Source organism: Sceloporus occidentalis, unplaced genomic scaffold (genome assembly GCF_023333645.1).
Source record: "Sceloporus occidentalis isolate IW3139 unplaced genomic scaffold, rSceOcc1.0.p SCAF_17, whole genome shotgun sequence".
Classification (NCBI taxonomy): domain Eukaryota; kingdom Metazoa; phylum Chordata; class Lepidosauria; order Squamata; family Phrynosomatidae; genus Sceloporus; species Sceloporus occidentalis.
Genome location: NW_028316997.1, coordinates 7,165,001 through 7,180,357, shown reverse-complemented (window position 1 = coordinate 7,180,357; position 15,357 = coordinate 7,165,001). Strand labels below are relative to the sequence as shown.

The following is a 15,357-nucleotide window of genomic DNA, read 5'->3' as shown; positions in this document are numbered from 1 at the left end:
AAACATATGGTTTACTTAGGTGGCAACTGTTAAAACGTAAACTTGCTGTAAGAAAAATATCCAATGATTTAATCAGCAGTTTGCGATCGTTTTATTTTTTCCATTTTTTTTTACACCTTTTATTTCCTTTCATTCCAACGGAATCTATAATTTTTTAAGCCTATGCTATGTATCCACCACTCTTTTAGAGATAGATTCCCAATGACATATGTTGTAACAAACCACGTTTAATGCACGATTATGTCATAAATATCGCACATTTGTGAATATTAAAGTGAAACCTAATTTGTTATGCTCCATGTACTGATTTCTGTTGTTATTTAAAAAAAAATAAAAAAAAATGCAACAGTTGAACAACATAAACAAAAAATGTAAAACATAGCAGTATAAGAAACCAATGTCGTAGAAATTTGAAATATGTATGTCAATGAATGTAATTTCGAAACAATTGCAAGCATATTTTTCTTCACGCCATGCAAGTGAAATCTTCATTATCTCACTCGACTAAGTACGTCTCGGCACTTCCTCAAGTCAGGGGCATGTTAACCATATTACATATAATTTTTAAATGTGAATTTGAATTAAAATGAGATTCTTAAACCACAAAATGTGTGCGTCTTAAACATAAGGATATTACTGCTGATTACAGAACAGTCGTTTGCATATATTGTGCCCTTCTTATTTGATAATCATCCTTTTTTAATGCATGCTGCACGGCATTTGATAATATGAATTAATACGCATCGCTCTGGTAACATATCTATTCCCGCATACTAGAGATAAATGCACTAATGCTCAAAGATTACACACCATAAAGGTGCAGAAGAAAAATAAAATGTGCTATTTCAACTGAAAAAGGGGGATCAAACTATACTTTCATCATAACAACGTATGGGTGTATTTTATACATACCATATATATATATATAAATATATATTAATATATAAAAGTAAATACATAAATATATACACACACGCACATTATATATATATATATATATATATATATATATATATATACACACACATATTTTGATGTGCATGTGTGCTTAATTTTAAGTACAGAAGACAAAGGAAATTCAAATAAACGGGGCCCGTATGCACAAAGGTGGGTAAAACATGTTTATATTTTAGTAGTACATGCTTGTCATATATTTAGAGGACAGAAAAAAAAAATGTTTGCATTTAACCGCTCAAGTGTTCATATTCAATTTATCTATACGGCTTTCATTAGAATAGAGAGACTGTAGGGTATAATAATAGTCAGTTAGGTTTTGTCTTGATTGAATTTTTCAGAGGAACACAAAAGAACCTTGCCATTAAAATAGTCCTTTATTCTCCTGCACGAAGGCGAAAGGTTTTTAAAGTGTTGTGATGTTCAGTAATGAGCCTCTATCTAAAATATCATTGGTGACAAACTCACAAAGCACTTTTCGAGGACACATAGTTATGAAATGCCAGAGCTGCCACTTTCTTTCCTGTAATTATAGGCTAGCTTGCAGCCCTTCAATGATCATTTATAGAACAGCCTCCAGTGGATTACCGAGAACTTGAAAAACACATACATACCTCTGCCACATCTCCCTTCTACGTTCCTTGCTATTGTTTACCAGTGATATGTAAAATAATAGAGCCTATTCACTCCGCTACTTAATTATGCCAATCAAAGTGCAGAAATGGCGCAGGGTACAAATGAAATGCAGGCAGATTAAATAAATAGGTCTGGCAATGATGTGAAATTATACATTTATATACTTAAGATGAGTTCATGTCAAAAGTATTCTCTTTTAAGACTTTATACGCTGCCCAGGTACCGCACCTCGCTCTTAACAATTCTCTACGATTTATACATGCAGAAGAAAAAAAAATAATGAAAAATGAGGATTTTCGGATGTTTTTCTGAGTCGGAATCTAATTGCTGCTTCAAAATGCATATGCAAAGGGACATTTTCATTAATCATTTAACCATGTACCTTGCTGGAAGTTGGAACTAATGTTGCAAATACCCTTTTCATATGAATGCACTATAATGCTATTGTATGCATTTGATATATTGCTTATGTCATGAATTATAGCTGCTTCAAAGGGACTAAATGGGTTGTTATCCTTCAAGATGCTTATTACAAAACCTTTATCATTCCCACCCCCTTATTGCTAGTTCTATTTCACAGCTTTCCACAAGCCACCGATAACACACACTCCTGTAATGGCAAAGGTCTGTAAATTACCCACGCACACGCTAACACCATTTCTCACAGACCTGCTCTTCTGCTGCTGGTCTGCTAACAAGACGATTACACACAAATTACTGAACGTCTATGAAATATTTAAATGCATGCTACTTTACTATGCATTAATAAGAGCAAAGAAAGCTATGGAATTCTGGTTAGATCCACTCCCTAATGTCCCCTAATGAGCCTCTTACTGTGACTGCAGTTCAAACAGAAAGGTGAAAGGGAAAAAAAAAAAAAATGCAAAAGGGTGCATTCTGAAAGGCAGCAAGAACAAATATTGTTCGAGACGCTTCTAATTTATGGGTCACTTTATGGGTATATTGATTTTTGTTTTCAAAATGGAATAAATGATGTGGTTGACTGGTATTCTTTAAAAAAATAAATAAACCTGCATGAGTCTGTGCTAGGACTTAGCCTCATATACACAGCGTGTAAATGCGAAGCGTTTTCTTTCAGCAGATAATATAATTTAAAAAAAGGCAGACGTAACAGGACATCGCGGAGTCCCTGGACTGTACAGTCGCTTACTTAAAGATGAAAACACCTTCGAAAATGCGTTTGCCTGTTTTCATCAGTAGAAATCCAAATTCATTTCAGATGATGTAATTTAAAGCTAAAGAAGAATGACACCAAATTATAGGGGCGTCCGCAGAGGTTTATCGGAACGGGTTTCACGCAGACTGATAGCGCAGAGCATGCCTTCCTTGTCTCTAGACTGAAAGCTCTTGTGCCTTTCTTGATCATGTGTCTAATTGGGATTAAGGGATTTTGTATGTTTAAATAATCTGCAACGATAGGTAGTACTTTGATTTTGATGTTCTAGAGCACCTGCCGCATTGGAACACACAGCTATACGTTTTCGGGATTAAATCAATGACATTCTTAACAAAGTCAAAAGACAATATACTTGCTGAATGTTCTCTGCCTGTGGTGTATATCATTGATTTAACTGTAGCTAGGTCATGTTTCATTATCTTCAATAACTATTAACTAGGCTATTTTCCCTTTAATTACTAAAGGCCCCTTCGACAAATCCCTTGCGCTGAAAGAGTTAGCCGTGTTTGCCTTTTGCTAATAACAATGGCACAACAGCTAACGTGCCATCGTTGATTTATTCTTCTACCATCATTGGTGTTTGTAGTCTGTAGCATTCTTATATTACGCAACATGGACAACCTCTTGGGTTTCTTAAAGAGTATTACTGACTTGTGGCTATCTTCAGTAAAGGAGTAAACAAAACTATAAATTCTTCTGAAAAATAATTAAAACCCTGCAAAAGCTCCTTTCGAGATTATACAAATGTGAGCTTTCGTAGAAGCAACAAACTGTTTAACTGTTTAAGTGCAAGGGATCAATGGTAATGCCCTGCTTCACTCTATGTGGGCACCTTAAGGGTTAAAGGTAGACTCAGGAGACTTTGAATGTTAAACACCGTTCCACACTAACCTGCACTAGAGTAGTAAATGGAGCTGCTACTTTAAGTGATTTAAACGGCTTGTTTAAGCGATGTAAATGGCCTCTTTACCTTCTCCGCTGCAGCAATGGGACCATTCATCATGTTAGGGAAGTGTAAGAAGCTACAGAAGGCCAGCTTGCTGGGGATGCAGTTTGTATCCTTTTGTGTACTAAGAGTGTTACTGAAACACTTTCTTTTCATGTGCAGTAGTTCATCCACTGTTCAATTATGCTGCTCTATACCACTCAAGGAAACTATGCAGGGAAGACATGATGTGAGTTATGACTGCTGGCTAATTTGAATGATGAGACCTTTTCTGCAGTTCTTACAGTCAGATTAAGTCTTGGATAAAATGATGTCAACTTGGGTTTATTCCTAAATATAATATTTGCGTTATTGATTATTTAATCGATATTTAGAAAACACGTGATTAGACTACAACAAAGCTATAGAGACATACTATTGTCAAGCATGGTACTGATCAAAGACCCTGATTCAGTTTCATACAAAACTCAGATGCATACATGCAAGCTTTCATGAATTCATATAGAAGAACTGCTACATTGACTGTCTCAACATCATGATTTTCCTTCTTTTTTCCCCCTAACTTAATCTGGAATGGTACTCGTGAACCTTTCAGGTGACAGTTTTGGCATACCAGCGTCTCTTTAACCGCACAATTTTAAGAAATCTGGCCAAGTACACCACTAATATAATAATAATAAAAAAAGTAAACTGCATTTAAACCAAAAGTTGGATCTGTATGTAATTAAAGTTATTTATTTTGGCAGCTAATCTTACTAGTAAACTAGTATAAGTTTATTATCTCACATTTCTCCCTAATTAAGAAAACCTGGTTTAGAAACGATTAATGTCTGGAAAGGCAAGGCTTCCTCTGGTGACACTTAAGAATGAAGTGTTTACCTAAAACTACATAGTCACAAGGGTTACTACCGAACTGATATTTCACAGTAAATAAATAATACTAATGATACTAATAACGACAGGCTTCCTATGGAAGAGAAGCGCATAGTTTTGTTCCAGCACTCACAAGCCAAGTAACCTAATGACTTTCTTGGAATCTCTCATACATTTAGAGAATTAACTACAGAAGCCTTCACAGACCAGCCAGGTGACCCCACCAGATGACAAAACCAACAGCTGAGATGTTGAATTTATGGAAAATCCACATGAGACAAAAACAATGGAGACTGACATTGACCTTAAGTCTTGAGACAAAACGAAGCATCAGATTCTTTTTAAGACTTTTGTAAAGTATAAAAGGACTTGGTGTAAAACAGGTATCCTTGAAGGATGTATAAATCAGTATAAATAAACTGGAACGCAATGCACACCAAGAAACTACTGCACAAATAGATGTCTGGTATAGTTGGAGGACTGGTCCATACTTTGGAGCAACTCACACATGCCAACAAAAATGTCAGTAGCAAAAATATAAAGATGCTGAAGATTTCTGTGAAATGTGAATAATAACCCTTTCCTTCTAGATGGATTGTCGAGGGTACCAAAAGCACAGCTGCCCTACACCAGTTCCAACACACACTACATGATTCATTATGAAAAAAACCCTAACCTTGTCAAGAAAGTGATGAAAAATATGTCTTACAGAGACAATGCAAGCTTTCCTTAAATTCTGATACATGCTCATGACAATTGGTGATAATGCCCATAACAGTCACCAGAGAGAGAAAATGTGTCACTGTCCTCTGTGATCCAAGAGACTGCACATGAGGATATCCATAGCCACATGCTATATGCCACTTTACATTATTTACACATCCTGTTTTAATCCCAAATGTAAAAAAAGTTTTCCTTCTGTCACCCTTTACAGTTTCTGACTTTTTTTCCTCTGCAAATGAAACGACTCACAAGACAAACAAATGGCGATTTTTTAAAACAACATATAAAAAGCGCGACCCACCATACTCTGGTGCGGTTATTATATCCATTTCTTACATTCTCTACTTTAGGTGTCTCTGCCCTATACATTACAGAAACTCTACCATTTGTAAACACATCTTTTTGATGTTTCTGCCAACATCCTGGCAACAAAGCAGTGCCATTTCAAATAAGCTAATTAACTTAATTGTTGATGAAGCATGAAACAGTTCATTCACCCTGTTAACCGCACCATGACAACACAAGATCTTCAGCCTGTGAATTTACTCATCTATGAAAAACAAACAAAAAAAAAATCTGGCAGTTCATTTATATGTGTTTATTCCAATGTTTTTTTTTGTCTTTTATCCACAAACACAAGACGATGTTAGGACCAAAATACAGCAAGAGAATCATAATTGTAATAAAAGTAATGTGCCCTTATTATAATAAAGAAACATTTTGGTAATCTAATTCATTGCACAAGCTAAAACAATTGACCAGAGCATCTTACATGGGCATTAAAAGATGCAAATGCGATTAGTTAAGCCTTTTTACTGGTCACAATAGGAATATGTTACAATAAACGACTTGGCACCAGACCTTTGGGCCTAGGATAGAACTCATACATTCCTATATCAGGTACAGATTGGCCCAGCAGTTCTGTTTCCGTAGTGAAGAGCTCCTGCCTGTATGAGATCAGACATCTCTTAACCCCTTCAGGACCGACGTTGCCAAACTGCGTCTTCCCTCGAAGAGCGCAGTTTTTTTGTAAATATTTAAATTCTGTGCTCGTGATTCGCTTCAAAGCGGAATTGAGGGGGAGTGGCAGCTACGGATTGCTGGGGACACCCAGCGGTCAGTAGAAGCCGCCCCTCGCGATCCCAGCGTTCATAGCGACGCTGGATCGCGCATCATCTATGACGTGCCTGGTGCCTGGTGCCGGTGACCTTTGACCAGGAAGTACCAGGTACGTCCCGGTCTTGAAGGGGTTAAATAATATCTTGACCTGCGCCGATAACTTTACATTTTAAACTGGGTACAGTCAGAACATTAGTAGGCCTTGCTCATGTAATGTATATGCAGAAATAGGGTGGCAGGGAAGATGATTTAAAGTTGTATAGCCATCTTTAAAAAAAAATGCAATTGACATCTCAAATCGAAATCATCTTGGAAATACAAAGTACAAACAACAAAACCAGTACCAAACCATACATGCTTGGTAGGTAACCATTACAATTTGAAATATGAATGTAGAAAACCTACTTTAAAAACTGTCCAAAGTCTTCACAAATGCTTTCACAGCCTGGCCACTTACAGACGCCATGGCCATAAAGGGTATGCGAAGCCCCAGTATCTTCATGTGACGAGCTGAAGGAAGAAGAACATAGCATCAGATTAATCTCAAAAGCCATAATCGTTGGCGGCTGCTAGCGCCTGTCAGGTTACGATCACTGACAAACAGGTCAAAACAGGTCAATTCAGCGCAGAGCAGTCAGAAAAATTTAATCGTTCTATTGAATAGTTCAACTGCCAAGGCAGGATGATGTTCCAATTAGAGAAGAACTACAGCCAAAGATGGCTTCTAATAAAGGATGAAAAAATGACTACAAAACATTGTATGGTAATTTTGACATATGACCCCGCTTCAGCATTAGTCTACAACTTTACATCAAAATATAAAACCAAATAAAATCACAGGACCATCCAGGGTCTCCTATACACCACAAATGAACAGCTTTGACTTTCTAGATAGAATTAAAAAAGTAAACATAGGTTAGAAACAAAAACATATACAAAAAAAAATATTTTGCAAATGCTTGTAATATTTGGAAACTTTTAATATTTTTCTGGACATTAGAAAACCAGACAGAAAAGTAAAATCATTCCTAATGCTTCTACTCCAGTCACTGAAATGTTGGACAATGGAAAACATTTTTGACTGAATTTGTTATGTTTTTCATAAAACATATTTTGCACATATCCAGCGTATGCGTCTTAAATCCCATTAGTTTACTGAGGTTATTTCTTGTTCTGTATTATTAAATATGACCTGGCATAATGTCTTGTCCAGTTGCAACATTGCCATTTCCAAGCATTCTGACGCATATGGAACCGCGGTGTAAACTACCTGATGTTCTTAATGTCCTGTATTTAATGAATCGGTGATGGTTTTACAAACAGCCGCTTTGTGTTTGTTTGTGCACTGTTAAACTACTAATTCCCAAAAGCGATGTCAGTTATAATGTCTTGTAAGTTGGCTGTCAGGATTCTCATTTTTAAGTCCCACAACAATAAAATGCGGAATCTGAGTAAAATGTCACATAATAGAATTATTATTCATATAATAATAGTGACTGGCTTGTTTCATCAGTGGCGTTCGATGTTATCTAAATCACTATTGACGCTGTGTTGAAGTTGGACAGGCCAGTGCAGATTTTATGCCTGGCTTTCCCTAGCTGGAGGGAAGAGGAGGAGTACGAGCTGTACCCGTTATGGAAGCAGGGGGTCCTTCTGCACATTTGGGAGGCTCTATATCTCATGATTTTTTTCATAGATTATACTTCTACTGAAGAAGCCAAGTCGGCGAAACGCGTTTAGAAGTACATCTTGTGGACTACTCTACATTCATTAACCGGTGGACTCTTCACTGACACTCTTCAAGCACTTTATGTGCCCGAATTAAATGTGAGTGTATTTCCTGCCGGCTATTTCTATATCCTCTCGGATACTACACTATTTTAAAGTTTACTTTTTAGAATTTATAAAGAATATTAAAGAAGTTTACACTCTACATAGATGGGTCTGAATTATCCATTTCTTTTGTGAGTGCAATATTTACTTCATATACTTTATTAGTTTTACACTTTACACCATTGGTTTTTTGTTTTTTTCCCTATATGTATCTGCGCCCCATTATTGTTTGGTTCGTCTATATCTCATGAGCCTGACAAATGTGGCTTAGCTAAAGCTGTTCTATGGCTGCGAGCGATATATGCCATTGATTTATGGTTTGAAAATATTTGACTAAAATAAACTGCTCTTTAATCTATTAATCAAAAAAAATATTTGTAACTTAAAGATATTTTTAAATGAAAAGCACAGAAGGGGACATGTGAATTAAAATACATTGTATGGAACCTTAACTTCAAACAGGAAAAAAAAAACATAGAACCATATAATCTTATCTGATTTTCAACTTCTTACAGAATATACCTTAGAACCTTTTAGAATTTATGTTAAACCACTTGACAATTCAAAAAGTATTAACGTAATGGTGTTTTTTTGTTAATGTGATTGACCATTTAATTGAATGCTGTCCTATGACGCATTTCTGTCTGTATAGGGTAAAGAAATATCCTTCTGTAGCCGGCTTTACATAAGTAATTATTTTATGCTATGATTGTCAGAGGACAGAAATCAAAACAAAGGTAAGATTATCTCCACTTATGTAACTTCTCACAGGAAGATCAAAATAAACATTCTTGATAAACATGCATATTACTAATTATATCAGCTGGTTTCCCCGGTAAATGATTACTTCTCACAAAACAGCCTGGCAACGTCAAGCACTCGTTACAATTACCTATCTCGTCTTGCGTTTAGAACTGCAGACTGTCCATTCACTAAAGAATGATGCGTTATTGGTGGTGATGCTTTGGAAGTGGTGGAGGAGGTAGTAGAAGAGGAATTATTGGTAGTGAGGTCTAGCCCTCCGTGTTTAATGCCATTGTCTTCAATACTGTGAACGCCAGTCACCTCCTTCCATAACTGCTGGATCTCAGCAGGACTTAAACCCGCTGTAACATCAAACAGAATAACATTAAGGTCTGACTTTCAATTGATTTACAGTGTTGATTATCAATTATTATATGCAGAACAATAAATGATGATATACGTTCCTTTAGGTTCTAAAGGATATCAAACAGGAACACACACTCGTTTTATATTTAAGCTTATTATTTTATATTACACACACACACATTTTTAACAATTATTTTGAGAATTCAGAATATATGAAGCAAGAATACTAAGGAAATATCACCCCCAACCTAAAGCACAAAAAAACTTGATTTATTGGCGAAGTCATCAGCTCTTTTATCATTCTGATTAAGGTAGGTGCCGCTCTTACCTTGTGGCAGGGGCTGGACCGGAAGAGCAGACTGGCTGGGCGGGATGGAGATAAGTCCCTGCCGCTGTAAGTTCAGAAGATGCTGTTGCTGCTGTAATTGCTGCATTTGTAGGAGCTGCTGCTGGAAGACAAGCTGTTGGGCTGCTAACTGCTGCTGCTAATGAAAAAAAACAAAACAAAACAAAAAGACAAAACAGCCATTAATGTGAAAATGTGTAAGTACGTTACATTTCTTACATATCGTTCACGTTTGTAATTCAGGTTTTTTTTTAAGATGTAAAAAGTTTTGGAGTTTGGATCTCACAGGCACAGTTCCAGATAGAAGAGAAGTACGTTGCAATGTGAAAGGATCAATCCCCACATAAACACCTGTAAAAGCAGCTCTTGTGCTAGCAATCCAATGGGGCTGCACTGCATATTTAAAACTACATTACCAAAAGTATAATTCAGATTAAAAAAAAAATAAAAAAAAAATTATACATTGTTGGATGGCACATACAATATTTGAACAACAGCCAGGCTAATAGAACATAGGTTATAATGAGTTTGACTGCAATCAACCAACTATTGAAGGGTTTAATATCTCTGCAACACATGATGCCGTTTTTCTCATGGAAAGGCAACCCTTCTGTATGTATGGGCAAATGTGTTAAGTAAGCTACCATAGCACATATATTAGGACTGGACTGCACACGCAGGTGGTATGAAATCTGTGTCGACATATCACGGCAGCTTGTCCTACAGGCTACACAGCAAAGTCATGAAAGTGGTCTCTAGTGATCTATTAGTAAATTAGGACGTAGTATTTCAATAGCCTGTTAGTTCTGTCTTCCTTCAAACTTGTTCAGAATACATTTAACCAGAACAAGATTCAAGGGAGAAAAGTGCCCTATTAGAAAAAGTAAAAGTTCCAATTTTGTGAGGCATTACAAGACAAACTAGAATTCTCTGGGCTCGGGAGAATAGGAGATGGCAGTCACACTTCAGAAAAAGACAAGCTGCTGTAGGAGACCTTTCCTTTTTAGTTTGGGGAAAAGAGAAACTTCTGATGCACTCACTGGAAAACAGACTGCATAATGGAGCAAGTCATGTGGATTGCCCAAAGCCTCAGGAGAAATAAGGGAGCAATTTCTATGCTGTAGTTGATGGCTGTCTGAAATTCTATTCACAAATCCAAACAGAAACAAAGCCTCGGGAGGTCAGAACGGTTTCCTGTAGGTTTGCATAATGGGCAGCTTAAAGACAATGTCTACAATACCTGCTGATCAATTTAACTACTTCTGCATGTTATATCAGCATTATGTTTATATTTGATGCAGACTGCCGACAAGTGCATGATGGGCCAGAGAGAAGCCAGTTTGTCAGCTTGATTTATGAGCACATCAAACTGTAACTTTCTATTCGCCAGCCCAAATCTCCAGTAGCAGTTCATTAATCAGGGGGGCCCTTGACTTTGAAATGTATGCTCAACCATTTTGAACAATAAGCCAACTTTGCATGCTCCTTGACCTGTATCATAAAGGAGAAAAAAACACGCACAAAAATGCTTAATACGTTTTAAATATTCTTTACAAATGACAGTAACAAAAAACACAACTATTTATCAGATGGGAACATCTTGAAGCAATCATCTAGATCAGAAGGGAAAGTTACATATGCAAATATCCTATTCTAAAAAAATGTGACAGCACAGCCGACAACTGCCCATACTGAATTTTTAAGCAATGTCATTGCATTTCCTCATTTCTTAAAATTGTGTAAGAAAATAACTTGATAAATTGGCTTGGTGATATACTACACAGTGTTAACATGGCATCGTGTATCTTTGGTAAAACGGATACAGTCTATTTTCCTATTTTACACAAGCAAATTTAATTTGTAGTCAAATACAGAGAAGTTGGAGCTCGCAATGTCTCTTTTTAACATAGCAGTTCTGGACATTATTTCTGGCTCAGTGTGTTTCCACACTTTTGTCTGGGTTAAGGAGGGAACCACGTGGCACCCTGTCCATGCCAATCGGCACAGCGGGTGAGCTGCTCCAACTCCACCACTTAGTCATTTAGGTCCATGCCAAAATCTTTATGGACACTTGCAAGAACTTTCAGCTTATCAACTATACCTGGGCCAAAGACTTAAAGTGTTAATATGCAAAAATGGTGAAACAAATAAGGAGCAACCTCACAGAAACCCACACAGTTATAACTTGGTCGAATATTAACCTAATTGAGCTGCTCACCAAAGGACTGTTTCACTTATGCTCCCGGCCATAAGTGTTTATTTTGTTTAAACACCACATTCTGTCAGGTCTGCCAGACTCCTTGACTCCTTAACGGTATTCTCTAAAGCGATATCTAGACTAAGGTGAGACTGTTACGTTTATTATCTTTGAGGATACAACAATTTTTTTGTTTGAAAATGGTCCAAAAAACAAAATGCTACCTATTTATGAGGACATGTTGCTATGAACCTAGATGGATATGCCATGTGTGGAGACATGCTGATTTCACTTTATTCTTGCACAACTACTGAAGATCTGACTTGTTAGGAGGCATCCCTTTAAGACCAAATTGATCATATGCTGGGACTTTCTTTTATTTAGTGCTTTTTCACCTGCAAATTTTTTGCAAACCACCTTGAGCTTTTTTTTGTGTTCTATTACATATTATGGACGGACGACCAATTCTGCATATATATATATATAGTAATTTATTTCTAGGTTAGGGACAGATGATTCTTACTTGATTCTTGACTGATTTAATTGATATAAATATATCATGAATATTCTATAATCTAATTACAATGTTTGAGTACATACACATTGAGATGTCCCCCAAACAAATATTAACACACAAGATACTGGATCTATAACATATATTAGACTTCATAGTATATAAAGTAGGCAGCTCAATTAGAGGGTATGACTGACCCCCTCAACCTTAAAATGGAGAAGTTATATATCTTTTTACATTTTTAAATATCATGCAGACCAATGTACACACCTCTTTTGCTTGCTTTCCTGGGTGGGACTGTGGTGGTTGCTGCTGTGGCTGCTGTTGTTGTTGCTGCTGTTGCTGCTGCTGCTGTTGTTGTTGCTGCTGCTGTTGCTGTTGTTGCTGCTGTTGCTGCTGCTGCAAAAGCTGAAGATGTAACTGTTCTTGCTGTTTCTTGTAAAACTCTTGTAGTTGTTGCTGAATAAACCATTTTGACTTTAATAAATAAAGGCAAAATTTCATGTATTACAAATTTCCTAAACTTTTCTACACTGGAACTGGTAAGAAAGTCAAGTGACGTGTTTTTAAAAAAGGGGCATAAAAAATCAATATGGAATTTAAGAAAATGTATTCCAGTAATTAATCCTATTCTAACTTAATGAGATCATCTCAATGAAAATGGCTAGCCTCTGATATAGCGTGTTCTATTAAACTTATATTAAATAAGCAATACTACATTATGAATTGTACCATGTATACATGGTATTAACAGCATCAAAGCATGGATCATCAGGAATAGCTTGTTTCAAAAATCTATTTACAATTTTTTATATCCATCTTTGTTTTTTGGGCAGATAAATGACCTCAAGGTAATCAGCTCTGGACTGCACTATCATGATATCAACACATAGTTCCCCATGCACCCCATTTCAACCCAATTAAAGTGGTAGTTTGACAAAAAAGACATTTTGTAGACCTCCTTAAAGCATAACATTGGTGTTCTTTTAGTCAATAAAACAGTGTAATTTCAGGTGGTAAGCAATTATCTCTGTGCACTAGAGCACTTTTTTGATGACACATATTTTGTTAGAAAGTTAACATGTCACCAATCATGATGCAATCATCAAGTTGCTTTCAGCGTTCTCTATTTGGTCATCGTACTGGCCATGTTCGTCCGCTGTATGTTTGAACCTGCATATCTTTCTTGGTGTATATCACATGCTTGCTCATTCTTAGTGTACCCTTCTCACATCCTCAAGTTGTTTGTCTTTCTCGAGACAGGAATCCTCTCACTATGCTCTTGAAAGAATGAGAAAGGGTAGGAAACTTAGAGTGTAGGTGAGCAAAGAATGTCAGTACCTACTCTTCTGTTAACAAAAAAGCAGTAAAGGGAACTTCCTTTCTCCTAAAGATCAAGAAGGGATTATCTCTTGTGCTGGCTTTTGTAGCATCACTGGGTCAAGAGGAAGTCCTATATACCTTCGGGAAAAGGCAGATGTGAACCCTACACATAAGTAGGAGGCTATTTTCGTATAATAGAGCTCACCGTATTGGGAATAGCATGGTAGTTATCCATACCATTATATCCCCTAGCATACATTTGACAGGATCTAACACATGTAGTGTCTCTGAATCCCAAAATGAGCGATGTGATGGAGGTTATAGTGAATTAGGTGACTTTTACCCCGTGAGTTAAAGTAGTTTGTGTCATTATTAATGGTAGGATTGAATGCATGCATAAACACACAAATACAATTTAAAGGACTATTCTTCAACCTGATGCTATTAGTTTTAGAGTTTCGAGACACTCAACGACTTTACAGAAACTAAAGAAAAATGCAATTTGTGATTTCGAAATGTCAACAGCGAAACTACCCGCACAAATCACACCATAGGAACCCAGAGCCGGCGGTTATATAATTTTGGAATTCAACGAAAAAAATAAATCTATTTTTACCGACTTCTACTTCAGCTACTTGACTTTCTACTACACATAAATTAAGTGCTCATAAATCTACACTTCAATACTTTAATGCTTTAATATAAAAATCATATCTATTACTTCTCTGCTTAGCAAAAAAAAATAAAATAAAGCTGCAAAACCCTATAACCGCCTTTTTTTCCCTCCTGTTATGACTAAAACAAGTGGTAACGTGTTATGTACTGTGAAACAACAATCTTCCGCAACTCTCTTTTTGACACTTCTTGTGCTTTGACAAGTCTGAAAATGTAATGTTCTGTTTCAGATGACAATGTAAACAATAATTTGACAGTGCATTATTTTGTGTGTGTGTGATATACGCTGCTGTAAAAGGTGAAGATGAGATAAATGTGACAGGAGGTTTATGCAATGGCAACATGCCAGTACTCTTGATAAAATTAACCGTTTAAGGGAGGTAACCAACATTACCTGTTGTAACATAACCGCTTGCTGTTGCTGGAGAAGTGCTTGGAGCTGCTGCGGAGACAATACTTGCTGTTGAAGTATCTGCTGCATTTGCTGAGGAGTTATCACCTGGGGAGTCATCATGGCCACTGAAACAGGCACCTGCCATTAAACGAGAAAAACAGATCATTAGCAAGCTCAGTTTAAATCCATTGATTGCTTATGTGTGTATGGATCCTGAGCCATGGACAGGTCTTTAGACTCACACACCGTCCCTGCTTTTCTCTGCAATCCATCTAATCATGGGAGCTTGAAACAGGACCACAGTGTGTCGAATAAGAAGCTACTGAATTACATTATGTTGTACTAGATTCTCTGCGGATGGTATCAAAAAATATGAGCACGTGATGTCAAGGAGCAGTGCTTATTTCCTTCAGAAAAAGGTCCCCGTCTCATTAATTTGTGTTCACATGATCTACAAAAACTGCTTAATGTAGATGATTTAAAGAGTCTTTAAATATGCTTTACATAAATTAAACA

The 15,357-nt window shown here is 36.6% G+C and overlaps 1 protein-coding gene across 8 annotated transcripts in view; it reads right to left on the bottom strand.

The window, feature by feature from the left end:
- Nucleotides 1–15,357, bottom strand: part of LOC149302792 (forkhead box protein P2) — a 103,836-nt gene that overhangs the window by 29,784 nt on the left and 58,695 nt on the right. For 3 of the 8 annotated variants that reach the window (XM_089482141.1, XM_089482142.1, XM_089482143.1), the window contains exons 4-9: nt 14,842–14,979; nt 12,843–12,908; nt 12,720–12,743; nt 9,721–9,877; nt 9,175–9,388; nt 6,855–6,959 (exon numbers count right to left, since the gene is read on the bottom strand). In XM_089482141.1, the coding sequence (XP_089338267.1) occupies nt 6,855–6,959; nt 9,175–9,388; nt 9,721–9,877; nt 12,720–12,743; nt 12,843–12,908; nt 14,842–14,979 (704 nt within the window). Of the gene's footprint in view, nt 1–6,854; nt 6,960–9,174; nt 9,389–9,720; nt 9,878–10,978; nt 10,982–12,707; nt 12,909–14,841; nt 14,980–15,357 lie in introns of all 8 variants that reach the window. The other 5 variants (XM_089482139.1, XM_089482137.1, XM_089482138.1 and 2 more) reach the window with 5 other exon arrangements.